Source organism: Thermobia domestica, chromosome 5 (assembly GCF_964235325.1).
Source record: "Thermobia domestica chromosome 5, izTheDome1.hap1.1, whole genome shotgun sequence".
Taxonomy (NCBI): domain Eukaryota; kingdom Metazoa; phylum Arthropoda; class Insecta; order Zygentoma; family Lepismatidae; genus Thermobia; species Thermobia domestica.
Window position 1 is genome coordinate 8,940,255 of NC_137458.1, and position 16,766 is coordinate 8,957,020.

Here is a 16,766-nt window from a genome sequence, read left to right on the forward strand (position 1 = left end):
TCATCATCACCGTCTCCTTAGTCTACACGGCATATACGTGGGACGTAAAACTGAAATATTTCTTTTTTAGTTAAGAGGTAGAGGGCTGTAATGTAAATAGCGAGAAGTAACGATGATGAGTGCTGATACCTTGACCATACATCACTCAGCTAAAGGCTATCTGACGTTAATATGTAACACCAGAGAGTTTGTGATTTGACTATGTGAGCATAACTAACTCTATGGTATATGAAATTCGGAGGGTCAATGCCGCGTTCACAGATCTCTATTGACTTGTGTCGTAAGCCAACTGGATCCAGTTTCTACATTTTATTGCTATTTCTGCGAGATCCATCTTAATATTGTCCTTCCATCTGCGCCTAGGTCTTCCTAATGGTTGTTTTCCAATTGATCTTCCAGTCAAGACTTTGAAAGCGTTTCTATTTTCTTCCATTCTGGCTACATGACCTGCCCACCTGAGCGTCCTAGACTTGATGACCCTAACAATGTTTGGTAAACGATATAAATTATGTAGTTCTTCGTTATGAAGTTTTCGCCATTTCCCATTCTCGTTCCTCTCGGGTTCGACTATTCGTCTCAGGAACTTGTTCTCAGATACTTTCAGTCTGCGTTCTGTCCTCAGACTAAGCGGCCATGTTTCGCAACCATACAGAACAAGAGACATGCTTATTGCTTTATATATTTTAAGCTTCAAATTCCTATGTGAGCATACTGACAGTTAAATTTTGACATCAACCTCCCTTAGTCTTATTGTTAATAATTATGTTAAGGGTCCAGAACGTTATTGAAGTTCATGGATAACATTTCACATAAAATTCGGAGAAAATAGTACACGTAAAACTGTGAAGAAATCGGTGAGTATGTAGTGTTTTTATGTGTCTGAAGCAGGAAAATTATGTGTAGTTCACGTTTGTAGTTTGACCTTTTTCATTCTTCACGTAAGTAATGTTACTGTTTTGTTGGCATGGGTTTTTGGTTTGTGTATGAATTTCTGGAAATATGTTGTTTATTGAATACTGTAGATATCCTAAGCTAAAATATCAGGTATCTTTTCTCTAAATGTTAGTTTAACTGTATTTGTTATGTTAATTGTGTTTCAGATGTCAGATTGTGTGTAGAGTAATTTTGAGAAGATACGTTACTTCCGCTACGATATGTATGAATAACTTGTGCCCTCTCTGCTGCTCTAGTCTAGTCTGTACTGGTGTCTGATGGACGGGTTCCTGGGTTCGATTCCCGGTGGGAAAACATTGAAAACTGGATAATGTCATATAGCCTCGGTGCTGAAAGGGACGCTAAATTCCAACCAACCAATGAATAGCTAGTATAACAGTTTCGGCAATATATCATTCCCTTCATCAGAGATATTCTTATGGTATAATTTGAGGCAGGGTGGATTGATTTAAATCAGTCTGATTTAAATCACGATTTTAATCAAGATTTAAATCACTTGATTTTTTAAATAAAAATCGTTGATTTAAATCAAATTCCGAAATAAGTTAATTTAAAGTGAAAATAAGTAAATTCGCGTTTCTGTTCTGTTATTTCGATTATGGAAGATAATAACCATAATACAATGAGACTCAAACGTATGTAAGCACAGTATGAAACGAGTATCATGCATAGGATGATTAGGGAAAATTCCGTTTTGAACGGGTAACGGATGAATCCTGCTTTCTTCTCTTCGTAACATAGGGTTTTTAAATCGTTAACTATTCCAACGGAGAAATCACCATGAACATTTAAAACAAAAATTCTTTTGTGTCTACGTCTATTTGTTTGTTTCCAGATAATAGTGGCGTATTTAGAGGGGCCCGATCCCCTCTCCGAAACAAAAAAAAGTTAAAACTTTAGGCGAAATTTATGTACTAAATACATAGAAGTTCCTCGGGATCGTAATAGAGCAAATTTTGGATGCGTTAAAATATCGAATAATACTTTTGATAAAGTGGATTCTTTCAAATATCTAAGATCAGTATCAGTAAAACGATATTTACGAAGAAATTAAATGCCGACTAAAAGGAGGGAATTCGTGTTATTATTCAGTACAAAATCTCTTGTTGTCACGAATTCTGTCCAGGAATTTGAATATTAAAATATATATGCCTGTTGTTCTCAGGGTGTCTACCAAGCAAGCATAATCAAATTCCCTGACTTTCACTGACAAAATTATAATTTTCCCTGACTCTGTCATTCTTTTTTTTCTTTCTTAGTGCAACTCATGAAAAGTAACTTATATTTAAATCATGAAAATGAAATCTTTCAGTTTTACGTCCCACGGTTATGCCGGTTAGGCTAAAGGAGACGGTGATGATGAGAGATGAATGAAATGAAGAAAGTTGGAGGTAACGGGAGAACCCCGAGAAAACCTACGACCACGGTGTTTGTCCACCACAAAGTTCACACAGCGCGAGCTGGGATCGAACCAGGGACCACAAGCACCGGAGGTGAACGCTCTACCAGTGAGCCACCGCGTCCCCAACTTATATTTAAAGTGAACTGTAAGTTTTCATCATTGTTTATATGCTTACACAATATTCTATAAACGTACAAAACAACCAATTCATTTACCTGTAATTTATGACTAATTTAGTGGCATTCCTTCACCCCTCACAGCCTAGAAAAGATTTTTCCTCGACATACAATGAAATTCCCTGACTTTCCCTGACTGGTAGACATCCTGGTTCTGTATGGTTGCGAAACATGGTCGCTTAGTATGAGGGAAGAACGTTGACTGAAAGTATTTGAGAACAAGATCCTGAGACGAATATTCGGACCCAAGAGGAACGGGAATGGCGGAAACTTCATAACGAGGAACTACATAATTTGTACGGTTTACCAAATATTGTTAGGGTCATCAAGTCTAGGAGACTCAGATGGGCAGGTCATGTAGCCAGGATGGAAGAAAATAGGAACACTTCCAAATTCTTAACTGGAAAACCAATCGGAAAACGACCATTAGGAAGATCTAGGCGCAGATGGGAATACAGAATTAACATGAATCTCGCAGAAATAGGAATACAAAGTAGAAACTGGATCCAGTTGGCTAACGATAGAAGAAAGTGGAGAGTTTTCGTGAACGGCATTGAACCTCCAGGTTCCCTACGCCATAGAGTTAATTTGTTAATTTTAGGCGAAATTTATGTACTTTACATATATTTCGTGACGCTGGCTAGTTCCGATTTTTTAAAAATATACCCCTGCCAAATATCAGTAACTTCCGTGAAAAGAAAAGTGTCATGTTGATAAACGTTGCTGTACATTTTTTCCTTAATGCTTAAGAAACATTGTTTGGGATTGAAATAGGTTAACGATTGGGGATTAATTCAAAATTAAAACAAAATACTTTCACTTAAATGGCATAATTGTCATTTAATATTAATTCCTAATGTATTTTCTCCAGTTCGCGACTTGCATTATACGAGGAGAAAGATTTGATTTAAATCAAAAAAATCGATTTAAATAAAAAAAATCAACAAAAATGATTTTTATTAAAAAAATCATGATTTTTTTCCACCCTGATTTGAGGTACAGCTTATATATCCGAGAGGATGAAAAATGTCCATGTGTAAACAGTGATGGAATTGGAAATAAAATACTATCAGTATGCGAAAACGTATGTACACAAATATAAAACGAACAAAATGAAGTTACAAGAGTAGTTCTTAACTTCGTTTGGTCATCAATGACATATACTCGGAGACACAGGACTTTTATTTCACAAATTAGAAAAGTACAACAATACATTACTTTTCAACATACTCCATAATTCAAATTGAGGAACTTGTCATAACGTTTTTACAAGGCTTAAAATTCCTTCTGAAAAATAAATAAATAAATAAATAATAAAAAAAAACTCACCTGGGAATGACACCACTCGCTAACAACATTGTGAAGCGCATTGTTGTTGTCGAAGCGGTGCGATGCAGGCCACTGTTTCATGTGCCTGAAGAGGTGGTAGTCGCTCGGCGCCAAGTCGGCTATGGAGACGATGATGGAAAACATCCCAGTGGATTTGCTTCAAAAGTTTTCGAATACGTCCAGCAGTGTGGGAGCGACCATTATCATGAACCAGCACCACACAGAAAGTTTACGTTTGGTCCGTAAACACTGCACAGTTCGCGATGAGTCTCAGCTGCAAAAAGTTTTTTTTCTTACTTAGAAATCGTATTACCGCACACACTTCACATTTGGCGTTTTTTTTATTTATTTATTTTTCTATTGGAGCGTTTATTTTCAGTTATAGCGGACGAGTGACCTGAAACACAACCTTCTACTTCCACTGTTCACTGTGTACTGAACTACTGCACACAGCACCACGGAACTGAATCGTCGCTCTTCCCGGTCATTTCTCGCACATGTGCAAACAAGTCTTTTTTATTGACCTTGAAAGTGTCTGTATAAATATCGTACACTAAAACCTACTTCATTTAGTTCGTTTTGTATCGTATCAACTATGCAGGAATGTAAACTTGGATTGTTGTTGTTTATTGAACTTCAGCTCCGATATTATATGAGAGGTGTAATGCGTTCAAAATTTAGTATTCTCTCACTGGGAATAGAACCTGTAATCCCAGGCACAAAAGACGCGCACTCTATCCACTAGACCAGCGGGCAGTCTATACACTTTGGCAATTTCTAAATATAGTAGAGCTTATTTGAAAATTTTTTCAGCTGGTATGTTTTTTTTTTTTTTTTTTACCTTAATTTACAACTATTATCCGTTCACTCTAGGATGGAAGATTGTTTACAAACAACAATTGTAGTGCGAGCGTCAACACCTTGCTTCTCACCCCTACATGGTTAATTCATGGTTGTCAGGCACATGAATCGCCGAACCGAATGTACCTACTTCTGCACTGCCATGGACCAATTACTATTACTATATAAATTGCTGCTTTTGACATTAACGTTATGACAAATCGAGTTAGTTATTATGTAAAACAATCTTACATACAATACCAACTCAATTTTGTACAAGTGTTCTTGCTTGAAAGTGTACGAAAGCCTTGTACGCCTGGCAACATTGGGAAATTCAGTTTGTGTTGTAAAAATAATAAAGAGAGAGAGAGCAAAGACCGTTAGGTTCGCTGGATAGCATTGTTTTCATGATAAGGCGACAGAAACATATTGTACTGATTGTAAATAAGGGCTGGGAATTTCGATGCGAGTACAGGTGGAAATATTTTCGCTACATATTGCCTGTTGGTGAAGGTTTGCAATGTTGCAAACTGCCAAGTCTAGAATTTCATACTAACTGAACGAGCTTTGAGAAGGATTGTTATGATGCAATAATTATAATTACTAAAAACCATAGACTTAAGTACTAGGAAATAAAGCATGCTGCTGTAAGAAGAATATAATACACGTTGAATTACATGTTCAAAGTACAGTATAATGCGAATTTTAACATGTAAACATTTTAAAACATACACATTTGCTCAGTTTGGGTGCCCTTACTAGACTGTACAACACACACACACACACACACACACACACACACACAAAGGCATTGAAATAGGTAGATCGAGCGTGGACATAAACCCGGATCTGGCTGGTCCTCCTTATTAAGGTTTTCCTCAGTCCCACGAGGTGAATGCCTAGGTGGTAGCTTCTGTAAGACCAGAATTGGGTCAAACACTAAAGCTCCAAAATTGGCGAGAGATATATTTCGCCAGAATATTATGTACCAACACTTTCGCAAATATTATGGTGGTGGGTTCCGATATCCTTTTTTCGTTTTATGGCTCCTTAAATTCGTTATGAAGTAAATGTAGAAGTGCTTACTTCATTCTCTTTCTTTCTTTCTTCTCGTCTTGCTCATCCTCGCTCTCATTTCCCCACCTTCTTAAAATCTGAATACTGTCCTCCTGTAAAGGGAGAGCGGTGGGTCAGTGATAGAGCGTTCACTTCCGGTGCTTGGGGTCCCTGGTTCGATCAAAGCTCACGCCATGTGGAATTTGTGGTGGACAAACACCGTGCTCGTGGGTTTTCTCGGGGTTGTACCGTTTCCTCCCACTTTCCTCATTCCATCATTTCACTCATCTCTCATCATCACTGTCTCCTTTAGCCTAACCGGCATAAACGTGGGACGTAAAACTTAAAGATTTCATTTCATTTTTGTCCTCCTGTAAGACTGTGTTTTTCTCCACGGCCCAAGGTTTAAAGAGACCAACCTGATATAGTTAACTATTAGCAGAAGTGTATCAATAAATTCACATTAGAGATAGCGCCGGCACGGTAACTTAGATTTTTCCTGGGAGAGGGGCAAGCATTAATACGTGTATTTGGGCCCGCTAGAAAGTGTTTTTTTTTTCTAATTCTTGTGCCTCCCTCTTTCTATCTTTCTCTTACTCTTCATGGGCCCCCCGGGACCTTTTGGCCCTCCCAAACGGCAAGGTCTGCGGGGCCGTTACTTATGCACCTGGGCTCGTTCCATACATGACAAATTAATTAAGGGGACAATATTGACAAATCTCAAAGCCATACGAATATATGTAACTTCTAGGGCCCCTAATAGTAGACATTTTTACTAAAATGGGCCCACGACTCTAGGGATGCGCACGAGTCGAGTCGATACAGGATTTTCCTGACAAAATTACAGTCGAGACACGGCTCTTCCAATAGTGAAATATACATTTTTCGAGTCGAGACATCACTTTTACAGCACATTTTCGATACGAGACAAATCTTGTCTTGTGCGCATCCCAACACGACTCATTTTTGCTGTATGTACCTTTCGTGTGCTGCTTTGTTTGTGAAATGTAGTGAACCTGTTTGATGCCTAATTTATAATTTCATGTTCGTATCGTATATGGATTAAGAAAATTTTGTCTCAAAATGGCCCCCTTCGAACGGCGAGGAGCCTCCCTGGGAATACAGTTGTCCCCTGCCCCCCACAAGTTACGGCCATGATTAGAGAAGAATTGTTTCGAAATTTACGGAACTTGCAAATACTAGTGCTAAAGTTGATGAGTTAGTGCCACTGTTCCTACTGCGAGAAGGGGAAACAAGGGGAAGGACTGCTAAGCTTCGCTAGCCAGGTTTTGTATCAAAACACAGCGTCATGCTATAGTAAACGGACAATAGTATGCCATACTGGCCAAATGCAACCACTGCTTGCAACATTAAATGAGATCTTTTCACTTTTACAGATCTCAGTTTATAATTAGGTACTAACTTTCAGTTTTCAACAACCTTCTAAGAAGTCTTATAGGGATGTAAAAGGAACACAATCGACAAACGAAGGAAAATAAATGAATTGGACGAGTATGTAAATGATTCGTGAATTGTGGAACAAAGCGTTAGATAAGGAAAGATATACACCGTCCGACAATTAAGTAATGACACTGATTTTATTTTGACGAAACTGTGAATGCAATCCGTAAACTAATATGTGGATTCGAAAGACTAATCCCTCCTGTACAATCTGGCATACCGCATTGTCGCACGCGAAGCTTGACGGGAAATACGACGCCATTACCAGCAGTCACGGAGAGTCACGGTAGCAGCATGCAGCAGGGAATGAATATTAAATTCTATGTTAAACACGTTATAAGTGCCACAAAGACTTTTAATTTGATGCAGGGAGTGTATGGGGATATGGAGAAACTTCGACTTCAGAAGTCAAAAATGAAGATAATGCTCCTGTGTTTCTGTGACAGTAAGGGTATCGTTCATCATGAATTTGTACCAGAAGGTCACACAGCAAATGTCCAGCTATATTTAAGTGTTCTGGAGCGTTTCGTGAAGAGAATTCGTCGTGTCCTGACTGAATACTCAGCCCTAGGCATCTGGTTCCATATCCTGGGGGGCGCGGTGGCTCAGTGGTAGAGCATTCACCTCCGGTGTTTGGGGTTCCTGGTTCGCGCCGTGTGGACTTTGTGGTGGACAAACACCGTGCTCGTTTGTTTTCCCGGGTTAGCCCGTTTCCTCCCACTTTCTTCATTCCACCATTTCATTCATTTCTCATAATCACCGTCTCGTTTAGCCTAACCGACATAATCGTGGGACGTAAAACTCCAAGATTTCATTTAATTTTTTGGGGGGGGGGGGTTCCGTATCCACGACAATGCACCATGTACCCCCTCAACGGACAATACTTGTTCAGGAATATTTGGCCAAAAATACAAGTGTGAGTGCTGCAGCACCCTCTTCCCCTCCTATTCCCCAAATATGTTCCTGCGACTATTTTCTGTTCCCTAAACTAAAAGGACGACTTTTTGACAGTGTTGATGACGTCCTAGCACCTGTGACAAAGGCATTACGGAACATACCACAAACTGAGTTCCAGAGGTCGTTCTACGTCTTACGTGATCATGCCACTCCCTGCATTGACGCAGGAGGGATGTGCTTTGAATAATAAGCAGGCTTTGAATAATTACATTATCTTTGTTCGTTTGATCACAATAAAATCAATCTCATTACTTAATTGTCTGATGCTTTATTAATGAATTGCACGAGTGAACTAATAATGCACAAATTGGGGAATAAAGTATTAGGTAATATTTGAAGAGAGCGAGTAGAGGCATAATATTCAATCTGGTTCCAAAATTATTTATGGGCAGGCTATAACAGCTCTTTGAAAACTGAGGGCCGCGGTGGCTCAGTGGTATAGCTTTCACCTCTGGTGCATGGGGTCCTGGGTTCAAATCCTGCTCCCGCTAAGTGAACTTTGTAGTGGACAAACACCGTGTGCGTGGGTTTTCTCGAGGTTCTCCTCCCGTTTCCTCCCACTTTCTTCATTCCACCATTTCATTCATTACTCATCATCACCGTCTCCTTTAGCCTAACCGGCATAAACGTGGGACGTAAAACTAAAAAAAATCATTTTCTCTTTGAAAACTGATGCCTGATTGAAAGTTGGGATGTGAGAAAATAAAAGTGTCTTCTTAATTAAAAATTAAAATTTCGGAAAATAATTACCTACTTAAAGTTTTTAAAAAGTGAAAGGTTGCATGTAGTTAGAAATTGAGATATGTAAAAATAAGAGGATCTGATTGGATTTCATTTTCTGCAATACATAAGATGTAGTCTTAGATTATACTTCAGAGCGCCTCTAATGCTAGAGGTCTTCGGTGTGATTCCAAGCCAAGTGAATATTAGGTGGACAACATCGTGTCGGTGGGTTTTCTCGAGGTTCTCTCGTTTCCTTCCACATTCTTGTTCCATCAGTTCTTTCCTTATCATCCGTCTCCTTCACCTTCAGGGCATAGCTGTTAGACGTACGATTAAAAGGTTTTTTTCCTTTTTCTTTTTTTTAGTTACACAATTTGTCTGATGAATACAATGATGTATTGTTGAAACTGTAGCACAAGTTATAAGATAAATTTGTTTCTGTAAGATTGTGGATTTTTACTGAAAGTTATAGACAGTGGTGGCTCTTGAGGGATGTTACGTGCTAAAAATTTAAAATTTATCGCTAGAAGCCATGGGACGAATGCTTACGTAATTACTAATTTTTGTATACAACTTTAGTTTTCTAGCTATATGAAGATCTCTCCCCCTTATAATATATTTTTTTAACGTATATGTCGCTCCTCAAGAGTCACCATATGTTGTTTACAAATGTAATGAAAAATCCATTGAACTAAGGTTAGTTTCATTTTTCTTTTCAACAGAAATCGTGTTTGAGTAGCGGTAATCAAGATGCGCAGTTCCATGTCAAAGTCCTCCGATGCTTCACATCGTGGGTATCCATCCAAGCGATAACGTTGTCTGACATTAAAGATAATTTAGTAGTAGCTGAAGCGTTTATTATTCTTACGAACTTGCAGGTAAGAAAAAAAATATATTTTCTATTGTACTGTATTCAGTAAGTGTATACTTATGTTGAAAATTGAGATTCAAGTGACCAAAGTTTTTTGCACTAATTCTTCTGAGAAAATTGGTCACTTATAGTACGATTTTACTTGTTATATATAAAGTATGTATAGTTTGTAGAAACATATCTCGCTTAAAATTGGTCCAACTTTAAATTCTGCAGATTATGTTGGCAATGTTTGATACTGGCAACAGTGAACTGTACATGCATAAGGGCTGCAAAGAAGGAACGTTACATATCAAGCGTTGTTATACCTTAAATTATTAATTTCCTACAAAATTACAACAGTGAAGAGCCAAGGACATAATTTGTATATATGAGACAGAATCAGAGACTAAGGTTACAAGGCCGATATATATTTCTGGAGTTTCGTCTTATAGAGGAATTAAGAGTGTGCGGTAATTTCACTATATGGAGTTGGCAACTGTGCAGAGTTTCAGCCACCTGTCACCAACGGCGGTAGTTGTAGGTAAACACAAATGGCGACTCATTTGGGAAACTGGTCTCGCGAAGAAGTCTGCTCAGTTATTCGGTTTCTGTGGGCGAAACATGTAACCGGCAGCTGGTAAAGGTTTACGGAGATGCTGTAATGTCTCAACCAGGACTTCTCACGGAGGGCATCATCTCCCTTCGCGACAACGCGCGCCCGCATACAGCCCAGAAGACCACAACGCTGTTGAAGTAGATTCGCTGGAACATCATCGACCACTCTCCCTACAGCCCAGACCTCGATCCAAGCGACTGTCACCTGCTCCCGCATTAGAAGGAACACCTTGGAGACCGTCGCTTCGCTTCAGACGAGGAAGTGAAACTCTTCGTTACAATGTGGCTGAACACGCAAGCATAGAAGTTTTATGAGGACGGAATCTTTAAACTCATCCCACGATGCAATAAGTGTCTCAACGGATATGGAGATTGTCGAAAAATAATTTAATGAATATACTATCTGGTTATATCTGCACTAAATTCAACTAATGTATGCATTTAGTTGGCTATATTGGTTGTATGAAATGATGTATACACGTTTCACTGAGGCTTTGTAACCTTACTTTCTGATCACTCCTCGTATATAAAACAAGGCCTGACTAACTGAATGATCAACGCTCAGGACAAACTGGTTAAGCAAGAAACTTGAAATTTGGACAGTTCATAGGATGTGTGGCGTGAGGTACTACGAAGAAAGAATTGCTGGAATCGACGAGGAAGGTAGGCGGAAATAGAGGTTGCAGTTATTGTAATAAGATGTCTTCGTCTCGGAATTTTTTTTTTTTAAGATTGGAGACATGAAATTGGGTATTTAGTCTTTTGTTTCAGAGTTTGTTGATATTTGACGTAGAAGGGAAGGAAAGAGGGCTATGGTTGTAATCAGGGCCGGATTTAGGGTAAGAAACATAACCCAGGGGAAGAGAACATTTTTTTCGTGCATATCACTTACGACTCTCTTTAAAATACTAAGTTCACCCCCCCCCCCCACGTTCTATGTATCGGCGTTGTCAGAGGTAAAGAATATTGTTGCATGCTACTTTGAAAAGCTTCAGTGTGATTGGTCATTTTGGTAGATATTGGTGCACCCCTCAATAATAATAAAACGCATATTTTTGATCTAGAAGAAAACTAAAAAGTGGGGTGATCCATTAAGATATACTTCAGGTTCAGACGAATTCTATATGGAAGATGCAGAAAAAAAAAAAAAAAAAAAATTCCGGCAACATCATATGAGGGCATTTGTTTTAATATAAACCCAAGTAATTGAGTGTATTCAGCACATGCGGGACCCACCGTTAACGTTAACGTAGTTACTAATAAAAACATGCCTTGTACTGAGAAGGAATGATAAACTTCAATTACGACAATCAAGCAGTCAGTCAAACTAATAAGAACATCACCGATTCGAAGACTGAAGACGGGAGCTCATGTGGTTCGGATTCCACGTTAATCAGTAGGTCCACGTCTCATATAGCCTTGCTGCTGAACGGGACGTTAAACTCAAAATCACTCACTCGAAGACTGAAGAGCTTGCAGAACTATGCAAACTTTTTTTTCAACTCGAAGTTATACATCGTTTTATTCACAAAATCTGCTCCTTAATTCGGTGGTAACAGGTAATAATTCCCAATGGATCAAACGCACTTCCTTTTGCGTGATACCAAAGGATGGCTGTAATTTTTCTAGATGGTTATAACAACATACTTTACTACTTAAGACTGCAAGATTGAAGGATATAGAAACTGTTGAAAATCAACGACGGGAACAGTGGAATATCCTATAACTTAAACAGAACGATATGATGTATAATTACTATTGCATGCTCATCACCAACACCATAATCATCGTCATACGTATTCTGCCAGTATGGGTAGGTCACTTGCTGCAACTGAAAAGTTCCATGCTCCGCGGTCTTCCGCTAACCTTTTCGTTTTCACGTACGATTTTTCTGTTTTGATATCGTCCATTAATTTCCTTCGCCCCCTCCCTCTTTTTCCTGCCACCATAACCTCTAGCAGGCCCCTCTTGATACAGTTCCTTCTTAGCCAATGTCCCAACCAGTTTGTCTCTCTCCTTAATAATATCTAAAATTGTTCTTTTCTTCCCCACCATTTCTAAGACACTCTCGTTCGTTTTCCGCTCGACCTAGCTAACTGTCTCCATTCTTCTACATCCACATTTCGAAAGCTTCCAGTCGTTTTCATCATTTTTGCGTGATGCCCATGTTTCTGACCCATACAGAACAATACTCCACACGAAGCATTTTATGAGCCTTTTTGTCAACTCTTTATTCAAGGTTCCACAAACTAGCATTTTCTTCCTCCTAAATACTTCTTTCGCCATTCCTATCCTTGGTTTTACATCACGTTCATACTTTATATCATTACTAATAATACTACCCAGACTGGAAAACTAGTCACCTGCTCTATTTTCTCCCCTTCCTACTTCTATATTTGACACCGACCGCTTCGTTCCAATCACCATGGCTTTTTTCTTTCTAACATTTATTTTCATCCCATATTCTTCACAGCCCTTCCGCAAGTTTTCTGACATCTTTTTGATTTTCTCTTTGATTTGCATGCTCTGGGGTACATAATTCGAAATCAAAATCTTATCTTGTACCTCAGACTCTTGTTCCTTTTTAGAATTTAACTTTAGTCAGTGGCCATATGTCCTCCTGTGTGGCCATTAACTCAGGGCGCAGAGATGAAGGGTAGAAATCACCGGAGAACCATTGTCGTTTTCCTGTTTAGTAACTAAAGCAGTACCCCGAAATATTCTGAATACGCACTCTGAGAATGTAAATGTTTAAAGGTGTTCCCCAGGAGCAACTGGACTTAGAGAGATATGAAATACATTTTCTTGGTTTATATACTGTGAGTGTTAATCGGATAGGTAATGCTCATCGTTGTTCGTCTTTTAATTTGTAATTTTTTTGTGTGTGTTCTTGTTTTCGACAAATTAATTATACGAGTTCTTCTTAGACAGTGATTATACTTCATTTTCTTTGAAGATGTTATTGTATTGCTCGAAACAGAAGAGAAGCAGGGAACAAGATATCAACGTGGAAATTACCACTTTGAAAAAATCTCCTCCGTAACGCAATGCAAATTTGTCACAACTGTTCGTTAGTTATAGTATGTTGTATGCTAAATTCTGTTTATTGTCATCAAAGTACACCATGTAACGTTCTATTATTATTATTTTTTTGCTTATATAAAAAATATATGAAAACTATACAGAAAGAGAGTGGATGTTGTAGTGGGCCTTTCTGTGTATTTTTTTTAAATACAACTTTCGGCTAATAAAGATTTCCTGATATTAGAAGCTAAAATATACTATAGGTGCCTTCCATTTCAATTCAGGCAAAAAAATATAAAATTGTACCATCACCATCTCAGATATTGTTGAAACTTTTTTATAGCAACTAGACATGTTTTTAAGAGACCCATATTTTTTTGTTTTGTCGAAAAAAATTTTCCCGCCAAGTAATGGGCCAACAAAGACGCGGAGTACAATTTATAAATTGTAGAAGACATGGAAAATGGTCAACTTCGGAGCCTCACCATTCGGCTATGGAGACAGGTAGAGTTATAATTCTTGTTGTGGTATGTACATAGGGATATAAATAAACTATATTTTATTATAGTTTGGTTTGCGCATGCGTATCTTTTTGTACATAAATTAACAAATGAACGTCAATTTATCTAAAAAGTCGAAGTTTGCGAATTTTTTTTCGAGCACTTCCGGTTCGAATTTTAAAATTCTGTTTTCACGGTTGGTAAGACCTGGTTACCCGCTTTCCGAAAAATATTTTGTATCGCTTCTGTGTGCAACCGTTTTGTCGCAAAAAATTCGAGAAATTGTAAAATTTTCAAAAATCGCCATTTTTGGGCGCCATTTTCTCGAAAACACCATCTTTTAAAATTCTGAAATTTTGTCAGATGGTTCAACTTTACATGAATAATAAACACACCAAATACCATTCTCGACCAATGCTTCATGAATTAACTGCAGCCTTTTAAAGTTAGCGAAGTTTCGTTAACTTTGATGTCACAGTTAGCAACACTGGGAACAATAAAAGTGCAATGATTTGATTATGTTTGGGGTTCACATTCATTAAATGAAGAATAAAATGTTTTCTTGACTGTTTTCTTTTATTATTATTATTTTGATCAAGAAGGTTCTCTGAATAAGTAAAATGATCCTCCCCCTACTCCTCCGTTTTCTTAAACCGAAATAATCTGAGGTGGAAATTACGATTACGAAACGCACAAATTTCAAGTTCACTTACTTAAAATGATCTTCGGAAACAAAATTTCACTGATTTTTTTTTTGATTTTTTTATTTTTTACATGGACCAATCATTTGCTCGGTGTATTCTTCGCTAATAGCGTGTAACCGTGCAGGTGCTCCAATAGGTGTTGGCTCACTCACAACTCGTACAGGAGTGGATCTAGGGGGAAGAAACTTTTTTATTTTATATATAAATAAAACCGATCTCAGAGTTTGGAGCTCTTAAAACTAGCTCTAAGTAGCAGTATTACCCCCGCCCCCCTTCCAGAAGTCCGTCCTGGATCCGCCTCTGCGTAGTACATTGTCGATCGTCACAAATGCTGAAGGTCCATGTGGAAGCATAAACAGCACTTCAACTTCACGTAATTTATGATTTATTCATAATATTTCTGCTATGCACCACTGGTTATCATACATATATGTATGTAACAAAAGTACCTTTGTGCAGATTTCTTAAATCTACACTTTGAATTGCAGAAGTTCGATTTTGGGGGAAGCATGAAGTTAGTTCATGGTGACCCGTTACTGCCATAAAAACTTCGCCATTTTCCGAAAGCCAAAGATGACTTCGTTGAATACCAGTTTCCGGTCGCATACTTTTCCTTTTTTTCTTCCGAAAGTCGTCGAATTCAGTGCCAGGCAACAAAACGAGAGTAATACCCGGAGTTTGTACTTGCACTATACTCACGAATTCTTCTGCGGTTTTAGTGGGGGCGCGGTGGCTCAGTGGTAGAGCATTCACCTCCGGTGCTTGGGGTCCCCGGTTCGATCCCAGATCGCGCCGTGTGGGCTTTGTGGTGAACAAACACCGTGCTCGTGGGTTTTCTCCGGGTTATCCCGTTTTCTCCCACTTTCTGCATTCCACCATTTCATTCATTTCTCATAATCACCGTCTCCTTTACCCTAACCGGCATAAGCGTGGGAGGTAAAACTTAAAATTTCATTTCATTTTTTTCTTCTGCGGTTTTAATACTGTGTATCTGTATTTGCCTAAGGTTATGCTGCATTGCCACATTCTTTACATCCCCCCCTCAATACCGTCGCAGAAACCCTTGCATGGCCGGTTTCACTGCAAAACCACTGCTTTATCGGACCTGCCTGCATCTCGAATATCTGAAAGCGATTTTTAAAGTGGGATGCAGCACCATCAGAAATCACTGACATGGTTTGGGAAATTGTAGACACTTATTTTCTCGTATTCAAAACTTTTTCTATAAAATATATTTTCGCTTTTCTTCGAGTATTTTTAGAATCTTGTCTATGGCTATGAGTACATGAGCCGAATCGTGTGTTTTATCGTCGTTTATTGCAACAAAACTGTCAGTTGTTTCATATTCCGGTGATAACTCTGAATTTCACTTTGCAGAATAATAGTCCAGTTTTCAGCGAAGTCCACATGAAGTAAAATAGAATTTGTATCTTGAAATTTTATACGTTGCTCTTCGGTAGCAATTAATTCTTTTTGGATTTTCTTGATGTAGTCATGAATTACAATTTTTACAGTTAAACCAGCAATGTACGATACAAAAACAGAAAGTGGCACAGTTTTTTAACGAGATCATTCACACTTCCGTCGCAGGTTGCGGACTGGCCCACTTTGGTCGAATACTGTAAAATTCCGAGTGAGCCATTCTTATGTTGGGATTGTTCTGTTTAAAAAGTCAGTAAATTTCTTTGGAACGCGTAAGAAAACGTTTCGATTTTTTTAAACTTTTTGTCCTTTTTCGATCACCGTGATGACATCGCACTTAATTGAGACTTTGTCGGGAGTATTCCAAATCATCACTGAGATAATAGTTCAGGCTTTTAGTAGATCATCAGAATTTATTGGATGACCATTTCAAGTAAACTTAAAATTTGTGTGTTTCGTAATCGTAATTTCCACCTCAGATTATTTCGGTTTAAGAAAACGGAGGAGTAGGGGGAGGATCATTTTACTTATTCAGAGAACCTTCTTGATCAAAATAATAATAATAAAAAAAAAAAGTCAAGAAAACATTTTATTCTTCATTTAATGAATGTGAGCCCCAAACATAATCAAATCATTGCACTTTTATTGTTCCCAGTGTTGCTAACTGTGACATCAAAGTTAACGAAACTTCGCTAAATTTAAAAGGCTGCAGTTAATTCATGAAGCATTGGTCGAGAATGGTATTTGGTG

General features: G+C 38.3%; 1 protein-coding gene across 2 annotated transcripts in view; it reads left to right on the plus strand.

The window, feature by feature from the left end:
* The window catches only part of Tnpo-SR (transportin 3), a 151,474-nt gene that overhangs the window by 31,124 nt on the left and 103,584 nt on the right, over nt 1–16,766 (plus strand). For both annotated transcript variants that reach the window (XM_081758167.1, XM_081758168.1), the window contains exon 4: nt 9,621–9,776. In XM_081758167.1, the coding sequence (XP_081614293.1) occupies nt 9,621–9,776 (156 nt within the window). The remainder of the gene's footprint in view (nt 1–9,620; nt 9,777–16,766) is intronic.